This window comes from Bubalus bubalis, chromosome 4 (assembly GCF_019923935.1).
Source record: "Bubalus bubalis isolate 160015118507 breed Murrah chromosome 4, NDDB_SH_1, whole genome shotgun sequence".
Lineage (NCBI taxonomy): Eukaryota > Metazoa > Chordata > Mammalia > Artiodactyla > Bovidae > Bubalus > Bubalus bubalis.
The window spans coordinates 42,322,628-42,337,168 of NC_059160.1; the positions used below are offsets into that span (position 1 = coordinate 42,322,628).

The window sequence follows — 14,541 nt, forward strand, 5'->3', positions numbered from 1 at the left end:
CCAGGGGAAAGTATGAAGCATCTGACACAGAGTATGGTCATGAGGGAAGGAGATGTGGTATTGAAAATACCTCATGAAATAGCAAGGATGCATTAATTCTCAAGTCAGGAAAACCAGGCACTGGAGTGCAGGCCATTCTGTAGGAAACTGCTAGCCACAAGGAGCTGCTGCTCTGCCCCCATCAGAATATCCTGGCCGTAGGAAGCCACCCCTGAAGCTGCACACTGTCCTTACCAACTCCTCTCACTCCCATCTGAGGCACACATGGGGCCGAAAACATAGAGGTGTTCCTAGCCTCCTTCCTCAAGAGGCCTTCCCAAACAGTCACCAGTGGGCTCATGGACTCCCAAAGGCATTGACTTTTAGAAAATTGGTTGGTGTTCTAAACTGCATGAAAGAGTTTTAAAATGGTAGATACTTGAAGGAAAACCATATGACAAGACTTTCCTTCCTGCCAATGAAATTCGCCACTTTCAGCCACCTCTTTATAGAAACTAGATATTATCCTCATTCTTGTACCTTTTATCTTTCTTTGTGGTTTTGAGGTAACTAGCTGCCTTCAAATTACTGTCAACTGTCTAATGAAGTTCTTATGTTTCTTTGGCAATATGGGTCTGATATTTTCTAGAGGTTGGTGTTCAGTTGCCAAGTCGTGTCCAACTCTTCGCGACCCCATGGACTGCAGCATACCAGGCTTCCCTTTTCCCTCACCCTCTCCCAGAGTTTGCCCAAGTTCATGTCCATTGAATCGGTGATGCCAGAGGTATCTAGAGGTATTTCTAGAGGTAGCTGGCATCAGTCAGAGAGACAACCAGAGTAGTGAGTAGAAAATAAGCCTTAACATCAGAAAAGTCTATATCTTTGCTCAGCCACTTCCTAGCAGGTGGTCATGTATTAACTAAATCAATGAATGTTTGTGGAGAACCTACCATGATGCCAAGTCCTGTATTTGTTTTTGGTGGGAGAGATCATGAAAAATGTAAAGAAAAAATAGTCTCAGTAGATAAGAGATTTCAATATAGTCCCATAGATCAAAAATACTTACTTTCCTCATGATAGGAATAGTGAAAATAACAACTGCAGAGTGTTGCTAAGATTTAAAACTTATATACAGTTCCTAGGAGAAGTAACATCATACTGATTCATGACATAATTTCCTTCCTTCCTTCTCCCCTTTTCTATCTTCCTTTCTACTGGAGGCTTTGTTTATGGAGGAATGCCAAATAAGTTCATATGTATATCAGGACATATAGACGTGTTAAACAATAATATCCCTTATTCATCTCTACCCTTGAGGCACTAACAATCTCTTCAGTTTTGTGACATTTCTCAGGCCTATAGCCTTATAATATAAATGTTCAGTGTTATCAAATTCTGGGCATTTCAAGTAAACACTTTAATTTTGTAAAATATTGTATTACATATTTTACAAGTAGAGGCCATAAACAGCTTATAGTTGCTGAATTCTTTAACTAATTTCTTTTCTAGGTGTACAACCTAGATATCACAACCTCCAAGAAGCATTTCCTGACTACTTAGATTAGTGAATTGTTTCTGCTCTGAGAGCCCAACTTTTCCCTATCATGGGGAACAATGCAGTGAAGTGTCTCAAAATATAACTCAGCCCTTGGATCATTCAATCCTGGATTCAAATTCCAGCTCCACCTCTTAGTGAACTTAGGCAAGTTATTTAACCTATTTCTCCCCCTTTTGTAATCCACAAATTGGGGTTAATAAAACACAGTTAAGGGAGAGCACACATATTAAGCGCCCACACAGTGCCTGGTACATGGCAAGCAATGAATGAGTACTACTAGGTGTTACCACCACCACTCCATCTCATCATCATCATCGTCGTCATGACACTTTATTTTGTTTGTTGAATGTGCTTGTCTTTCTCAATTGACCAGGGACCGTATCTTCTGTTTTCCTTTTATCTCTACCACCTAACAGTTTCAGACACACAATGGGAGTTTAGTAACTAAATTGCTGAATGGTTGAAACAAATTCTGGTGGCCCCCGATGACAGCAGTGACTTCCGATGTTCTGAGACTCCTCCTCCTTAAGTCACATAATTCTAATCTTCTATGCCCTCAAAAGCAATGAGGTGAGGCCTAGTTCCTTTGTGAATAGGTCTACCAGAGTAGAACCTACAAAGAACACATGAGATCATGTAAAGCCCACAGCATCTCATAGCTGGAAGGGATTTTCTCAACCTCCCAACCTCCCCTTTCATTTTCAAAGTACATGCTAAACACACATTGCTGTTCAACTGGGTTAGCAGAGTCCACGATTGGAGGATTGTTGACCACAGAAGAGGAATTCAGAAGACAATTGAGTCAGAGCAATTAATTATTTTTCAGATTTGTTTTTAAAATCCTTTACCACCTTATCTATGGAATTTGTTTTTAATTCTTTAAGTATAACACTTAGCTAAGTACTTGTAAATAATAAATGCAAAATAATAATTAGCTGGAGGCAATATAATTTCTAAAGAGGGGAAAATTTATATTCACTACAAATGTAAGAAATATGCACCACATATCAAACAGTTCATTAAGAGGGTGCATTGTGGTCCTGCTTGCCTGTTTTCTGAATTTCATCACAAAGTATATTTCAAATGAACAAAAGTCTGTGACTGTATTAACCAAAAAAAAAAAAAAAAAAGGAAAATCTTACAGAAATAAGAGATAGAATTTAAACCATTTAAAAACTCTTAATTCTGAGGCTTGCCATTCCACAGATGAAGAGCTGGCAATAGGAAAAAGCAAGCTAGACTCCCAAGTGTTCATATTTGTTTATTGCCTTTACTCAAATGTAACATAAGAGGGCAGCATACATCTGTTTAACTTAGGTCTGCTGGCGAGATGAAAATAGTTGTCTAAATTTGTACAACTTTGTCTAAAATTATCCTTTATCATGGCTATTGAAAAAAATGAAAAGCACATAAAGGAATTCATCCTTTAAGACTCCTGAGTTTCTACAAAAGGGAATCATTGAGCTAATCAAGCTGCAAAATGGAAAAACAAAGACTTAAAGAAAAAAATGAAAAGAATTTGCCAAAGCTAAGAAAATGGAAATATTTGTTATATTTGAAAGACTTTTACTGAGTATGATAATCTGAACAACAGCTACTCAACTAATCAGATATTCTCCCTATTAAAAAACAGTAATTAATAAGTTACTCTGGAACCAAGACCAGTTTATGAAAAGGTCCTCTCTCTTCAGTGATGTTCTCTTGAATGAATTTAAATCAAGCCTATCTTATTTTCTACTTTCCATCACAGACATTTAGTGTATTTGCAATGTCTTCTATAAAAGCATCATGAATTTTGATATTTTCGAGTTATACAAGCAAGTTTTGTTGTAATAGAGAATATATTGACTTTAGAACAAGTAGTGCTTAGATTCAAGCCTTTGAATGTAAATTTCAGTAAAAGCTCATTAATTCAAGACTTTAAATCCAGAATTTGTAATTAATTTGGCTTAACTATTACCTATATAACATATAGGGAAAGATACATAATCTAAGCAATTAGTAAGAAGAAATTCTGCAATTAAAAATAATTGAATTTTTTTGTTCTAATTTGAACTTTTTCTGCAAAATCTTTTGTGATTGTAGTACATCAGCAAACAGACTGCTCTTTGATTATTTCAGAACACAGTCTTTCTTGGAGTAGATAAGTAACATAACTTATCAGCTAAAGAATGAACTTTTAACAGCTAGTGATTTGTCAACCTAATGTGAGTTATGTGATTTTCAGAAGACAAAAATAAAAGACTTCTCATTCAGATTAGCTTTCTCCATCAATCCAAGTAACTAACAACTTAATATAATAAACATTCTAAGACTTCTAACAAGTCTTACTTTTGGTAAATAAAATCTATTTTCAGAAAACTGTGAAGCTAATTTTCTTCTCAGATATCCTTCTGTTAATCATAGAAAAGTGTGTATTGCATGCTTTTCTCAATATACCTGTGGGATTAACAATATACCTGTGTGTCCAAATACAAAGTCAGCTATCTGAATATAAAACATTTTGGACTAGCAAATCTAAATGCTGAGCAAGTAACTACCACCAAGTTCAAGTTTAGAGCTTGAGGATCTTTCATTATGTTAATACATCTTTTATTTTTAGATGTAACCAAGCATCAAATATGAATGGCTATGTATGTCCTAATGTACTTGAGAAATTTCACTACTAATTTTTTTTCACTAATTTTTAAATACTGTGTTTAATTAAGGAAAAAGCCTTGTCTTCTCTATTGGCATCATTCAGGGGAAAAAAGCTTAATTCAGATGTTTCTGTGTGACTACACATTCCTCACTAAATCTCTCAGGCAACTGCCTAAGTTACTGTTACTAACACGTTGCTCTGCCATCTCTTTGTATACATGTCTAATTTATCAGTTTCTTATAGATTGTCAGCAGCCTGCTGCCTCCGTACCGCCACAGTGCTCACAACTAGCCGGGAGGCAAGACTGCCCAGCTGTCAGGTAAATTCAGACGTCCTTACTTTCCCACCCAGCCGCATGTCAGTTCCACAGACCCCACGCTCTCCTTTCCCACATGATGACTTCTTATATATAATTATACTTGCCACATTTTATTTCAAACATGGACTATACAAACACACATTGGATTCCTGAAGTTGACATGTGCCCACTGAAAATACAAGAGAGCAAGAATTTATTTTACTGGTCACTAACAAGTAGACTACAGGCTGCCTTCAGCTTCCTCCTGTGAGTAAATCCTTGGATTAGTCCAGGGTTTCATTACCTTTCAAAACATAAAACCTGGAGTTGTTTGTCTCTTGCTTTAGAATATATTACTCAGGCAAACAATTAGGAAAGTATAAAGCATATCTAATGTCTGTTCCAAGACAACTTTACGGAAGTGTTTCCATTTTCTGTCCACTCAGTACTCTCAGTGAAACTGAAATCGAAAGATGAAGAGAACCTTGTAATTGGCATTCAAAAAAGAATATTTTCAGTGATAGTGCCTTTATGTAAGATTCACTAAACAATTTTAAAGGCAAATCTACAGACTCCCTGGATGGTAACCTGGAGAGTAAGTTAAACAATTTCTATTCCAATGAAAGCATTGCAAATACATCATGAATTTACTTTCATGGTAAATTTCATGGCCAAACTTTGACACAAACATCAGAGCACCCCATCAAGACCTAAACATTTTCTTGAAATCCTTCATCTCCAGTTATTTGCCTCTGATGGTATCTAGTTTTTATAATCTGGCTGTGGCTTTTATAGCCTGCTTGTTGTTCTCTCCTTATTTTAATAGGACTGTTGCTCTTCTCCCAGGGCAAGGCTTCTTTTGAGTAAGGGCAGGCCCAGACGTACTTCCATGTGTGTCTGAGGAGTAGACATCAGTAGCAGGCTGCATGTTGGTCAAGGGTTAGAGCTGAGAGCTGCAAATGCTTTCCACAAGCAGCAGCAGCCAAAGTCCCAGTGTGACTTGGTCTCTGAGGCTGTTGGGCAGCCAGCTATTTAAGTGGAACATCAAGTTAGCAGGAGAAAGTATGTGATTAAATAGGCCCCAAGCCAGTGTCTTCCAACTGATGTCTCAGCCTGCTGTTCCCACCCCTTCCAGCAACAAGGTTTTTACTTCAGGAATGTTCTTCACTAACATACAAATGCTATTTAATAACAGCAGCCAACTGTAGAGCAATTTCAATTACTAAGTAACTGAATATAATTATAAATGTTCAAATCCATCTCAGTGGGATTCTCTGCTTGTAAGACAGAAGAACATGGGCTCTTAACTTAGTCGTTCTCCGAAAAGTACCTTCACCCCACCCAAGGCTGGGGTAGTGCCAGGTGCACGACAGAAGTTCAGTGAGTGAATGAATTCTGCAGTCACATTATCTGGGTTTGGTTCCCACTTCTAATACCTACTAGCTGTGTAACCTCGGAAGTTGCTTTTGCTGGCTAAGATTCCATTTCTTTACTTGTAAAGTGAAAAAGAGAATGGATATTGGGAGGATTCAGGGAAGCACAGGCCTGGCCCACAGTGTGTTCTTTAATTACTACTAACTACTCTTAGTACCTAACCATTTCTCAAGACAGAAATCTGCAATCTCTCATAATCTCTCTAACTTGCTTGGGCAGAGTGGAGAAAGCTACTGTTTTAAGTGTTTCAGTTAGATAAGAAATGGAAAGGCTAATGAGGAATCTTTCTAAGTTTAATTTTACTTCACCTTGCTTCTTTTTCTTTTTTTTGAGAACCAGTTTGACTAAATGGTTAGAATTTATTATGATTAAGTGATTATGATTATTATGATTAAATTATTTGATTATAATTTATCAAATACAGTATTTATATTCAAGAAGTGATTCCTTAATCTGTAAGCCAAAAATATGCCTGTCACATAAAATACACAGTACAATTATATTTTGTGCAAATTAAAAATAGTAATAGTATAATATGAAATATTTGTAACTTGTCACTTGAAGAAATCAGAAATAATGAAAAAGAATTTTAATTATCATGAACAACATAATGTGTTGGGCCAAGTGAGCTGTTACCTGTGTGTGAATGTGAAGTTGCTCAGTCGAGTCCGACTCTTTGCCACCCGATGGACTGTAGCCTACCAGGGATTTTCCAGGCAAGAAGACTGGAGTGGGTTGCCACTTCTTTCTCTAGGAGATCTTGCCAACCCAGGGATTGAACCCTGGTCTCCCGCATTGTAGGCAGACGCTTTACCATATGATACACTGGGGAAGTCGCTGCCACTATACACCTCACCAGGTCAAACAGAAATGCTTGCCTTCCTTTATACAGAAGATTATTGAACTCCATGGGTCTTCAAACACTTATCCCTCTTGTATGATGTGACCACCTTATGCTGCTTGCCATAACTTATGCTGAATAATATGTTTCCTTCCCTAAAAAAAAGCTTGTTTTAAATCATGCAAACTTAACAGAAAGAAACTCAGGTCCATGGGAAAGTCTGCCTCTCTATTTCCAGGTCATCTGAGGATGGAGGAAACATCCTGCCATGCAGTATTTTCTTAGTCCTCGTGTTGAACCTCCAGCTCTCCCATGTTTACTTACCACATTTTAAAAATAGATAAGAAAAATCATTTTTATCACTGGTTATCCTAACAAGTGCAGAAGAGTATATCTCCATTTAAACTACATTAATAAGAGTTCAAAGATTTTTGGGAGAGAGACCCCAAGTAGAGTAGTATTGTACCTAATTATGATTTTGTATTAAAACTCAAGCGATATACTTGAAAAACAAAGATAAAAACTGTTAATGCTAATTTTTAATGACTTGAATGATTATATTAGCTTTATGATTAAGTTAATAAATAACAATAATAAACCTAGAATAGCTTTCTCAAATAACACTCCTGGCAGAAATTATTCTGTGGTACTGAGTTCCAAAGTATAAAGGAAAAAAGCAAAGTTTTAGAAAAATGCCAGTCTTTTTCAATTGAAAAAATTCCCCATAATGTGATTTTCTCCCATTAGTCACATTTTAAAAGTTCTGAACCCAAATGTATTTGTAATATTACCTTAGAAAATTCAATGATTTTGCATCCTTATGCTGCAATATTATTCATCAAGCCGTTGATGAGCCTGAGCATTTCTGTGTTCATTTAAACTAGAGGCTCTCAGAAGTGGTCATGTGGGAACAACCATATATATAGTTATATCCATCATATAGTTACTCTATATGATGTAATGGATACTCTATATCCATCATATAATAACCATCATATAGTTACTCTTCAGTCATCTTTATACCACCAAGCTAAAACAGGTAGAGGGAACCCTTACAGCAAATTAGACTTCCACAGGCAAATTAGTTCTACTGAATCTAGATCTACTTGAGAACTGTGGAATCCTCAGAAGCCTTGGTTCAGTAGGTCCATGTCCCCAGGACCTTGTTAGAAATGCAGTTTCTCAGGTCCCACCTCAGACCTATTGTATCAGAATCACTCCCAGGTTAATTGCTATATAATCATTAAATTTTGAAAAGAACTAATCTTGCAACTAACCCAGAGTAGGGGAATGACTGGGTGCAGAAATTGAAAACAGTGACTGCCGGGAAGGAGTTCATATGTTGTTTTCCTAATATGTTTCATTTTTCTTCTGGGTGGCTTTTTTTTTTTTAATCTACAGTTGTCTTGGCATGCTTTAGATTTAGGCCATTTTCTGTGCAAAATTCCTGTGAAAATAATGTCTGTCAAACCGTTACCACTGTGCATAGCCCCTTGCTAATTTGTCTCTTGCTGACATGCTTGTTTCTCATTTGCAGTCCTGACGTAGTTCTGCCTGATGAGCAGCCACATTCCAGCTCGCAGTGCGCCCCTCTCCACTGTCTCTCCAAGCCTCCTTACCCCTAGTCTTCATCTCCCGCGGACAAACACTTGTGGTGAACGTTTTGTAGCCATACACAGGATACTGCCCAAGATCCAGCGGCTGGTTTCTTCTCATTGGTTAGATGTTTGATTGCATTAATGGCCATCATTTTGGAAGATAAGAGGAAGTTGGGAAGAATAACACAAAGCACAGACTCCAGTGTAGCAAAATACTTTATGGTTTCTCTAAATCACAGATAAACTTCTGTAATCAAATGGCTACCGTTAAATTAAATCAAAATAAAATGAAACAGGAAATATGTATCTCAGATGGCTGGCTTTACCTCGATAGCATAAGAGAGACCTAAGACGATGTAAAATACGTATATTGTAAAATCATCTTTCCTTATACTTCAATTTCAGCTATAGAAGTTAATTCTAATTTTTTGGTCATTGATATTTATTTTGTACTTTATTTGCCACATATATATGTCTGTAAAAATCATTTCTGTGAGAGGTGAACATCATTTATTTTAAGATATGCATAATATGCTCAATTAAGTATGAGTTTTAATTTAGTTTGAAATCTGGAATTGGCCGGACTGGTCATTTTTCTTGCACAAAATGATAAACGAGGTGCATCGGAATGTTAACAATAACTGTATTTTGCTGCTACACTGATATTGTTTATGCACTTACTTTCTAATCAGTAGCTCATTGACCGCTGGGTTGTTTTTGTTTTGTTTTTTAACTAGAATTCTTCATTCGACGTTATTAAGTAAATCTGAAAAAGAGACTATGTTATGGTTCATTGACTTATTCAACTTTTGACAGCATCTTTAATTTTTTTTAATTGCAGATAAGTAGACGCACTGGTGCTGCTCCTTTGTGTATGTGTGTGAGCGTATGTAATAATGTTAAAGAAGGCTAAATAACATGATGGGAAAAAATGGTGTGTTTATTTAATGACCAGAATTTTTTTTTTACTTCTCCCAAATTCAGGGTCCTATTAGGAGTCTTTCCTGCTATAAGATATCAAGTATAAATGGGAAATATATACATATACAGATATAAATTAGCCTTTGGTTAATTAACTTACCCAGAAGGTGTTCAAATTTTGATTAAAATTGTATGTTTTGTTGTTGTTAGTTTTTCTCATAATGAATCTTCCTTGCCAAAAAAAACAAGAGGTAATAAACCTTAGCTCATTGTCTACTTTTGACAAACACTCAGGTGCCTACAATCATTATATTATATTGAGATACTTCATGTTCCTAGTTAATTTACAGATTCTGCTGGGTAACTTTTATGACTTAAGGCAGTGGATTTTCACAGCAAAATTTATTTTGCACATAATCTGACAAACAAGGAAAACAGCTAATTGAGCTGAAAGGTCTAATACTCTTGGGCTCCTTATATCAAGTGCTGCCCACACACCTGCTCCTAGCCCTGATTCCTTGTCTAGTCAGGTAGCCTTAACTTGTTTAAATCCATAATGGTTTGACCTTTTCCTGTAATGATATCTGTAACTTCTCTTTAAAACAAAAGCAATCCTCACTGTTAACAAAAGATAGTTAACAATGCAGGGCTCTAATAATGACGACCCAGTAGGAGTCACTCAGCTGACTGCGTGGAAGTATCGGAGCACTGGTAGGGTGACCCATCAAAGGTGGCAGCCAGTCGGCAAGTCTTAAAGCACAGAGCAGGAGCTCTATCAGTCATACACCTTTTAAGTAGAGGTCACTGTTACCAAAGCCACGAAGAGATTTTGAGTTCCTTACATGTGTGCTATTTTCAATAGTGTCATTTATTATGCAACTTGCAGTAGCTGAAAATCTTTATCCAAATAGAGATTCAGGTTAAAATATGGGAAAAGAAACAAATCTTCATAAAGCCCTCATCATGGCAACCTAACCTTCTGTTCTTTCCACCTGCACTGACTTGCTGTTCTTAAACATTTTCTTTATTTTGTTGGTGTTGTATCCGCCTGGTACTAGTCTTAGTGAGACAGCATGGATTTTATTAGAGTTCAATTAAAGGAAGCTCCCCAACCCCTACCCCTGCTTTTTCTTTTTCAATTATCATGTGTTTGGACCTGAAAAGTGGCATAGCTGCTAAGTTGACTTTTAATAAAAACTGTGCCTGAGGGAAAATATGCCTTTTTAAAAAGTACCTCAGAACATTTTCCTATTTTGCCTCCTCAGTTTCATTGGTGGTACAGGGAATTCAGCAGTAAGTATCGTCTGTGTGTAACTACAGGGCATTCGTGCTTCCCCACTCTGTATTTGTGACCAGCTGAAAAGCTGGGTCATAGACAAAACATTTATTTCTTCCAATAAAAGTTTATCATTAAGCCTATTACATACTAGTTTTGTTTCAATTCATTATATTAATAGAGTGGGAAATGCTTGTTTTGAAATAGCAATTCTATAAAAATATTAATTTTAGCAAATTTTGCCAAAAAGATATAGAAATTTGGAAACAAATTTCTCATTTTCAGCACAAAAATAGATAATAGTCCCTAAGCAGTAAGAGAGAATTCCATGTATTTAAATTGTGGCATCACTTAGTATAGTTTAAACTGAGCCATATCTATATTTGTTTATAGGCATTTAAAATGGCCAAATATGTGTAGCATTGATAAAAATCAGTACCTGTAAACATCAGGATTTAAAAGGAAATTGGAAAACTGAAGAACTAGTGAAAACAAAAAAAGAATGAATCTCAGTAAGGCTAGTTGAAGACAGACTTGGGGTAGAAAAATCAACTATAGAACTATAATGAAAATACTGGCTAATTATTACAAACACAGTGGGCAAAGATTAAAAATAACTAGCAAGACTTTAAAAAGTAAGCACAATTACCATACTGGAAAGAATAGAATTCAGAAATGCTTTCCTATTGAGAATTTTTCCTAGGTAAAAAAATAAAAAGGAGCAATAAATTGCCTTTGGTCTGGGTGCACAGGGGTATACAGGACCCTAGAATTAATCTTTCCAATCAATTCATGATTCATCAGATCCTTTTTTCATATCCAGTTTTGTTTCAATAAGAAGAATTTGGAGGACGTGGAGAAAATGGAAAGTTATTAAATAATTAAGAAAAGACCTATTTATAAAGATTATACGTTAGCTTAAAGAAGAAGAGGTACGTGGTGATCTTCAAGAAAAGTTAATAAAGGATAGGCATCCACTATGGCTACTACTAAGTCTAGAATAAGAAAAACAGTCATCACTGTGAAGCATTTATATTCACTCTGGGAAAGAGATTTTTAACAGTGGGAAATTTATCAGTGTAATTGATATTCATAAGGAAGATTTGTTTTTTAAGAATTAAATATTATTGGTTGAGAATTAAATATTATTGATTGTCTAGTAAGGATTAAGTTTTGTGGCAAGATATCTTATGATAATGTGTGATAATTCTGGGATTCCACAATTTTTTGCTGCTTTTATTTAAAACTTAAAAAGTACATTAAAGTTATACTGGTTAGACTTGAAATATTTTGTCCCTTGAAAATAGGATAGCAATCTTAATTTTTCCAAAACGTTTGGTGAAAAACAAAACAGGGTTGTTGGTGTTATTTTTCCTTCCAGCTATATTTCATAATATCTTTAAAGAATGTAGTAATTTTACTATAAAAAAACCTCAATTGTCAGAGTCTAAAAAAACAAATGTCCTCAGGAATATTTCAGAAATAGGTATGCAACCCCTCAGGGGAACAAATGCCTCTCAAATTTTATCTTTTCTTAAAAGAATCTTCAATTTAAAATATTTGCTTTTCCCATGCTTTAGAAAATGTTCCTGTATTGATAGTCTTTCTGTTTCAAACAAGCATGAAACATCACTCAAATAAATCAATTACAAATGTGGACATTTTCTGATATTCTACTTTAAATAAAGTCCTTATAATTCTCAATTGGAAATTATAAAATATGAAAAGGAAGACATGAAATATATTTTCTACTGGGTTAAGAATGGCAAATTATAATTAACTAGCCAAAAAACATAATCTGTATCTCAGAAAGACACACCATGGGAAGCTGATGGATTTCCACCAAGGAACTGTGCTGGTTCAACCCATGGAGGCAACTGCATTAATATCATAAAGAAGAACTAGACTCAAAAGGAACTCTTAGGATAAATTTTAAAAATTTGCCCTCCCTCCATGTTTTTTTTTTTAATTTATAAACCAGAGTGATTTTAAATAGTCCTTATATTTAAGATTGCAAAAAATTTACAACATGTTTTCAGTAAAGAGAATATAATTCTTCAAAAAGCTATTAAATTGGAGATGTGATAGAAAGCATGATCAATGCTGATACTGATTAACAAGTTTTTACTTTAAAATCAATTTCTGTGGACATACAAGACCAACCTAACTCCTGAGTGATCTTTTCCATTGTTTGTAATAATGCCCCCACATGAGTTGTATCTGTAATTTAATTCATCTTTATTTAAATGCCATTAACTACCACAGTATGTGGTATATGTATCCTGATTCTTTTGTGTTTACATCTGAAAAATGTCATCTAAACATCTCTTTTGTCCTTCTTACTCAAAGAATAACTTAAAAAAAAATTCAGTATTAAGATATATTCCCCAATCAAGAATTTTCCAGAAATAATATTCTGCTTACAAAGAAGAGCAGCAATTAACTGCCTTTAGTATAAGGATGTGAGTGCATAGAAGTCTGCTGTGTAAAATGTTGCATGAGATATTTCACATCATGTAAGCTTTCCCATATTCATAATACAAACACTATAGAAAGTCTTATTTCTCTTGTGACCTCTCGTTAGGAACGTAAGGAGATTGTTAACCTGTATCTGGTCTCCTTCCCATATTGAAATGCATGGCTCTATTCCTCAGTGTATTTTTATCCCTTTCCTCTGGAGTTATTTAAAATTTGCCCTATTTAAACTGAAGCCTGGACAAACTGCAGAGCCAGATTATTTCCGTGATTGAAGTTTAATTGCTATAGAACTTTGGTTGAGAATACATTTTAAACTTTTTTTTCTGTCAGAATTATTGTTATGGTTCTCTAATGAAAACACTGAGAAGTAAATCTGATGCTTTCTAGTATGACTGTTTTTCTCTCTAAAAAGTCATTTTAAAACAAAGATCAGAGAACTATAAACAGACATTTCACCATTTTGTTGACAAATCATTATTTGATGATAATGGAGACAAAGAATGAATTGTTTTGTTGTTTGACTTCAGAGATATGATTGTGCACTAAATCTTAGCGGAAGTAAATGATTTTAATATTACTGTCACAGTTTTTAGCTCAATGGTTTGACTGTTAGAGTTGATTAAACAATTCTTTGAAAATATTTTATGACATCTTGGTAATCTACACAGTGTTTTTATTTGCATGAATATGCATATGTGATGAACCATACATAATTCTGGCATTGTATTTCTTCCCAGTATTAACACTTGTGTAATGTGTGGCCGACCCTGATTTGTATACTGTATGATTATTGTTGTAATGATCCTGCATTTAATTGCAATTTTGTTATTATCCCTTTCAGTGTTAAATGATGTAAAGTGTTTCCACTGAATAATGATACCATATGAAAACATGACTAAAAATCTGACCTAAGAAACTCTTTAGTAGCTAATTAGTTTTTAAAATTCGAATTTCAAAGGAAACTTGTTCTTGAAGACAAATGTGTTTAAATCCAGTTATTTTATGAATTCATTTTTGCTTGTCCTTTTAAAGTTTTTTGTTGTTGACAATCCTAAGTGAATGTCTCACGGGAGAATCCATACAATATGTGCTTGTATTTGTATTTGATCATGCACTCAATGGTTGGAAAAGGCACTACAGTGCTAAGAAAATAACTGAGGCCAATACATCAATTCTTTTATCTTGGTTTATGTTGCCAACTGAATATGGTTTAATGTATAACTCTTTCTAGTAAATAAACTGGTTATCTTTCATTCATTTCATCTATGCTACATTTTTATCAGTCTGAGCAGTTTTTCTGTATTTTATATTGATTTGTACTTACAAAAAAAGAAAAAAAATTATGAATTTATATGATTTATATATTTACTCAAAGTGAGCACTTATTCAAACTAAAAACTGAATGCTTTGCCTTGACATTTCTACACATTCTTATAAGAAATGTGTATCAACTTTATCCATTTTCTCTTCTTAATATCATCACTCCTACTTGTAATCTTTTCTAAGGTTATTTTGAC

At 34.9% G+C, this 14,541-nt stretch overlaps 1 protein-coding gene across 4 annotated transcripts in view; it reads left to right on the forward strand.

Annotated features, from left to right (window-relative positions):
* BICD1 (BICD cargo adaptor 1) overlaps nt 1-14,281 on the forward strand; it is a 250,083-nt gene extending 235,802 nt beyond the window's left edge. For 2 of the 4 annotated variants that reach the window (XM_025283478.3, XM_025283475.3), the window contains 2 exons: nt 4,422-4,497; nt 8,289-14,281. In XM_025283478.3, the coding sequence (XP_025139263.3) occupies nt 4,422-4,497; nt 8,289-8,376 (164 nt within the window). In that variant the 3' untranslated portion in view covers nt 8,377-14,281. The remainder of the gene's footprint in view (nt 1-4,421; nt 4,498-8,288) is intronic. The other 2 variants (XM_025283477.3, XR_006550426.2) reach the window with 1 other exon arrangement.
* The last annotated feature ends 260 nt before the right edge of the window (nt 14,282-14,541 follow it).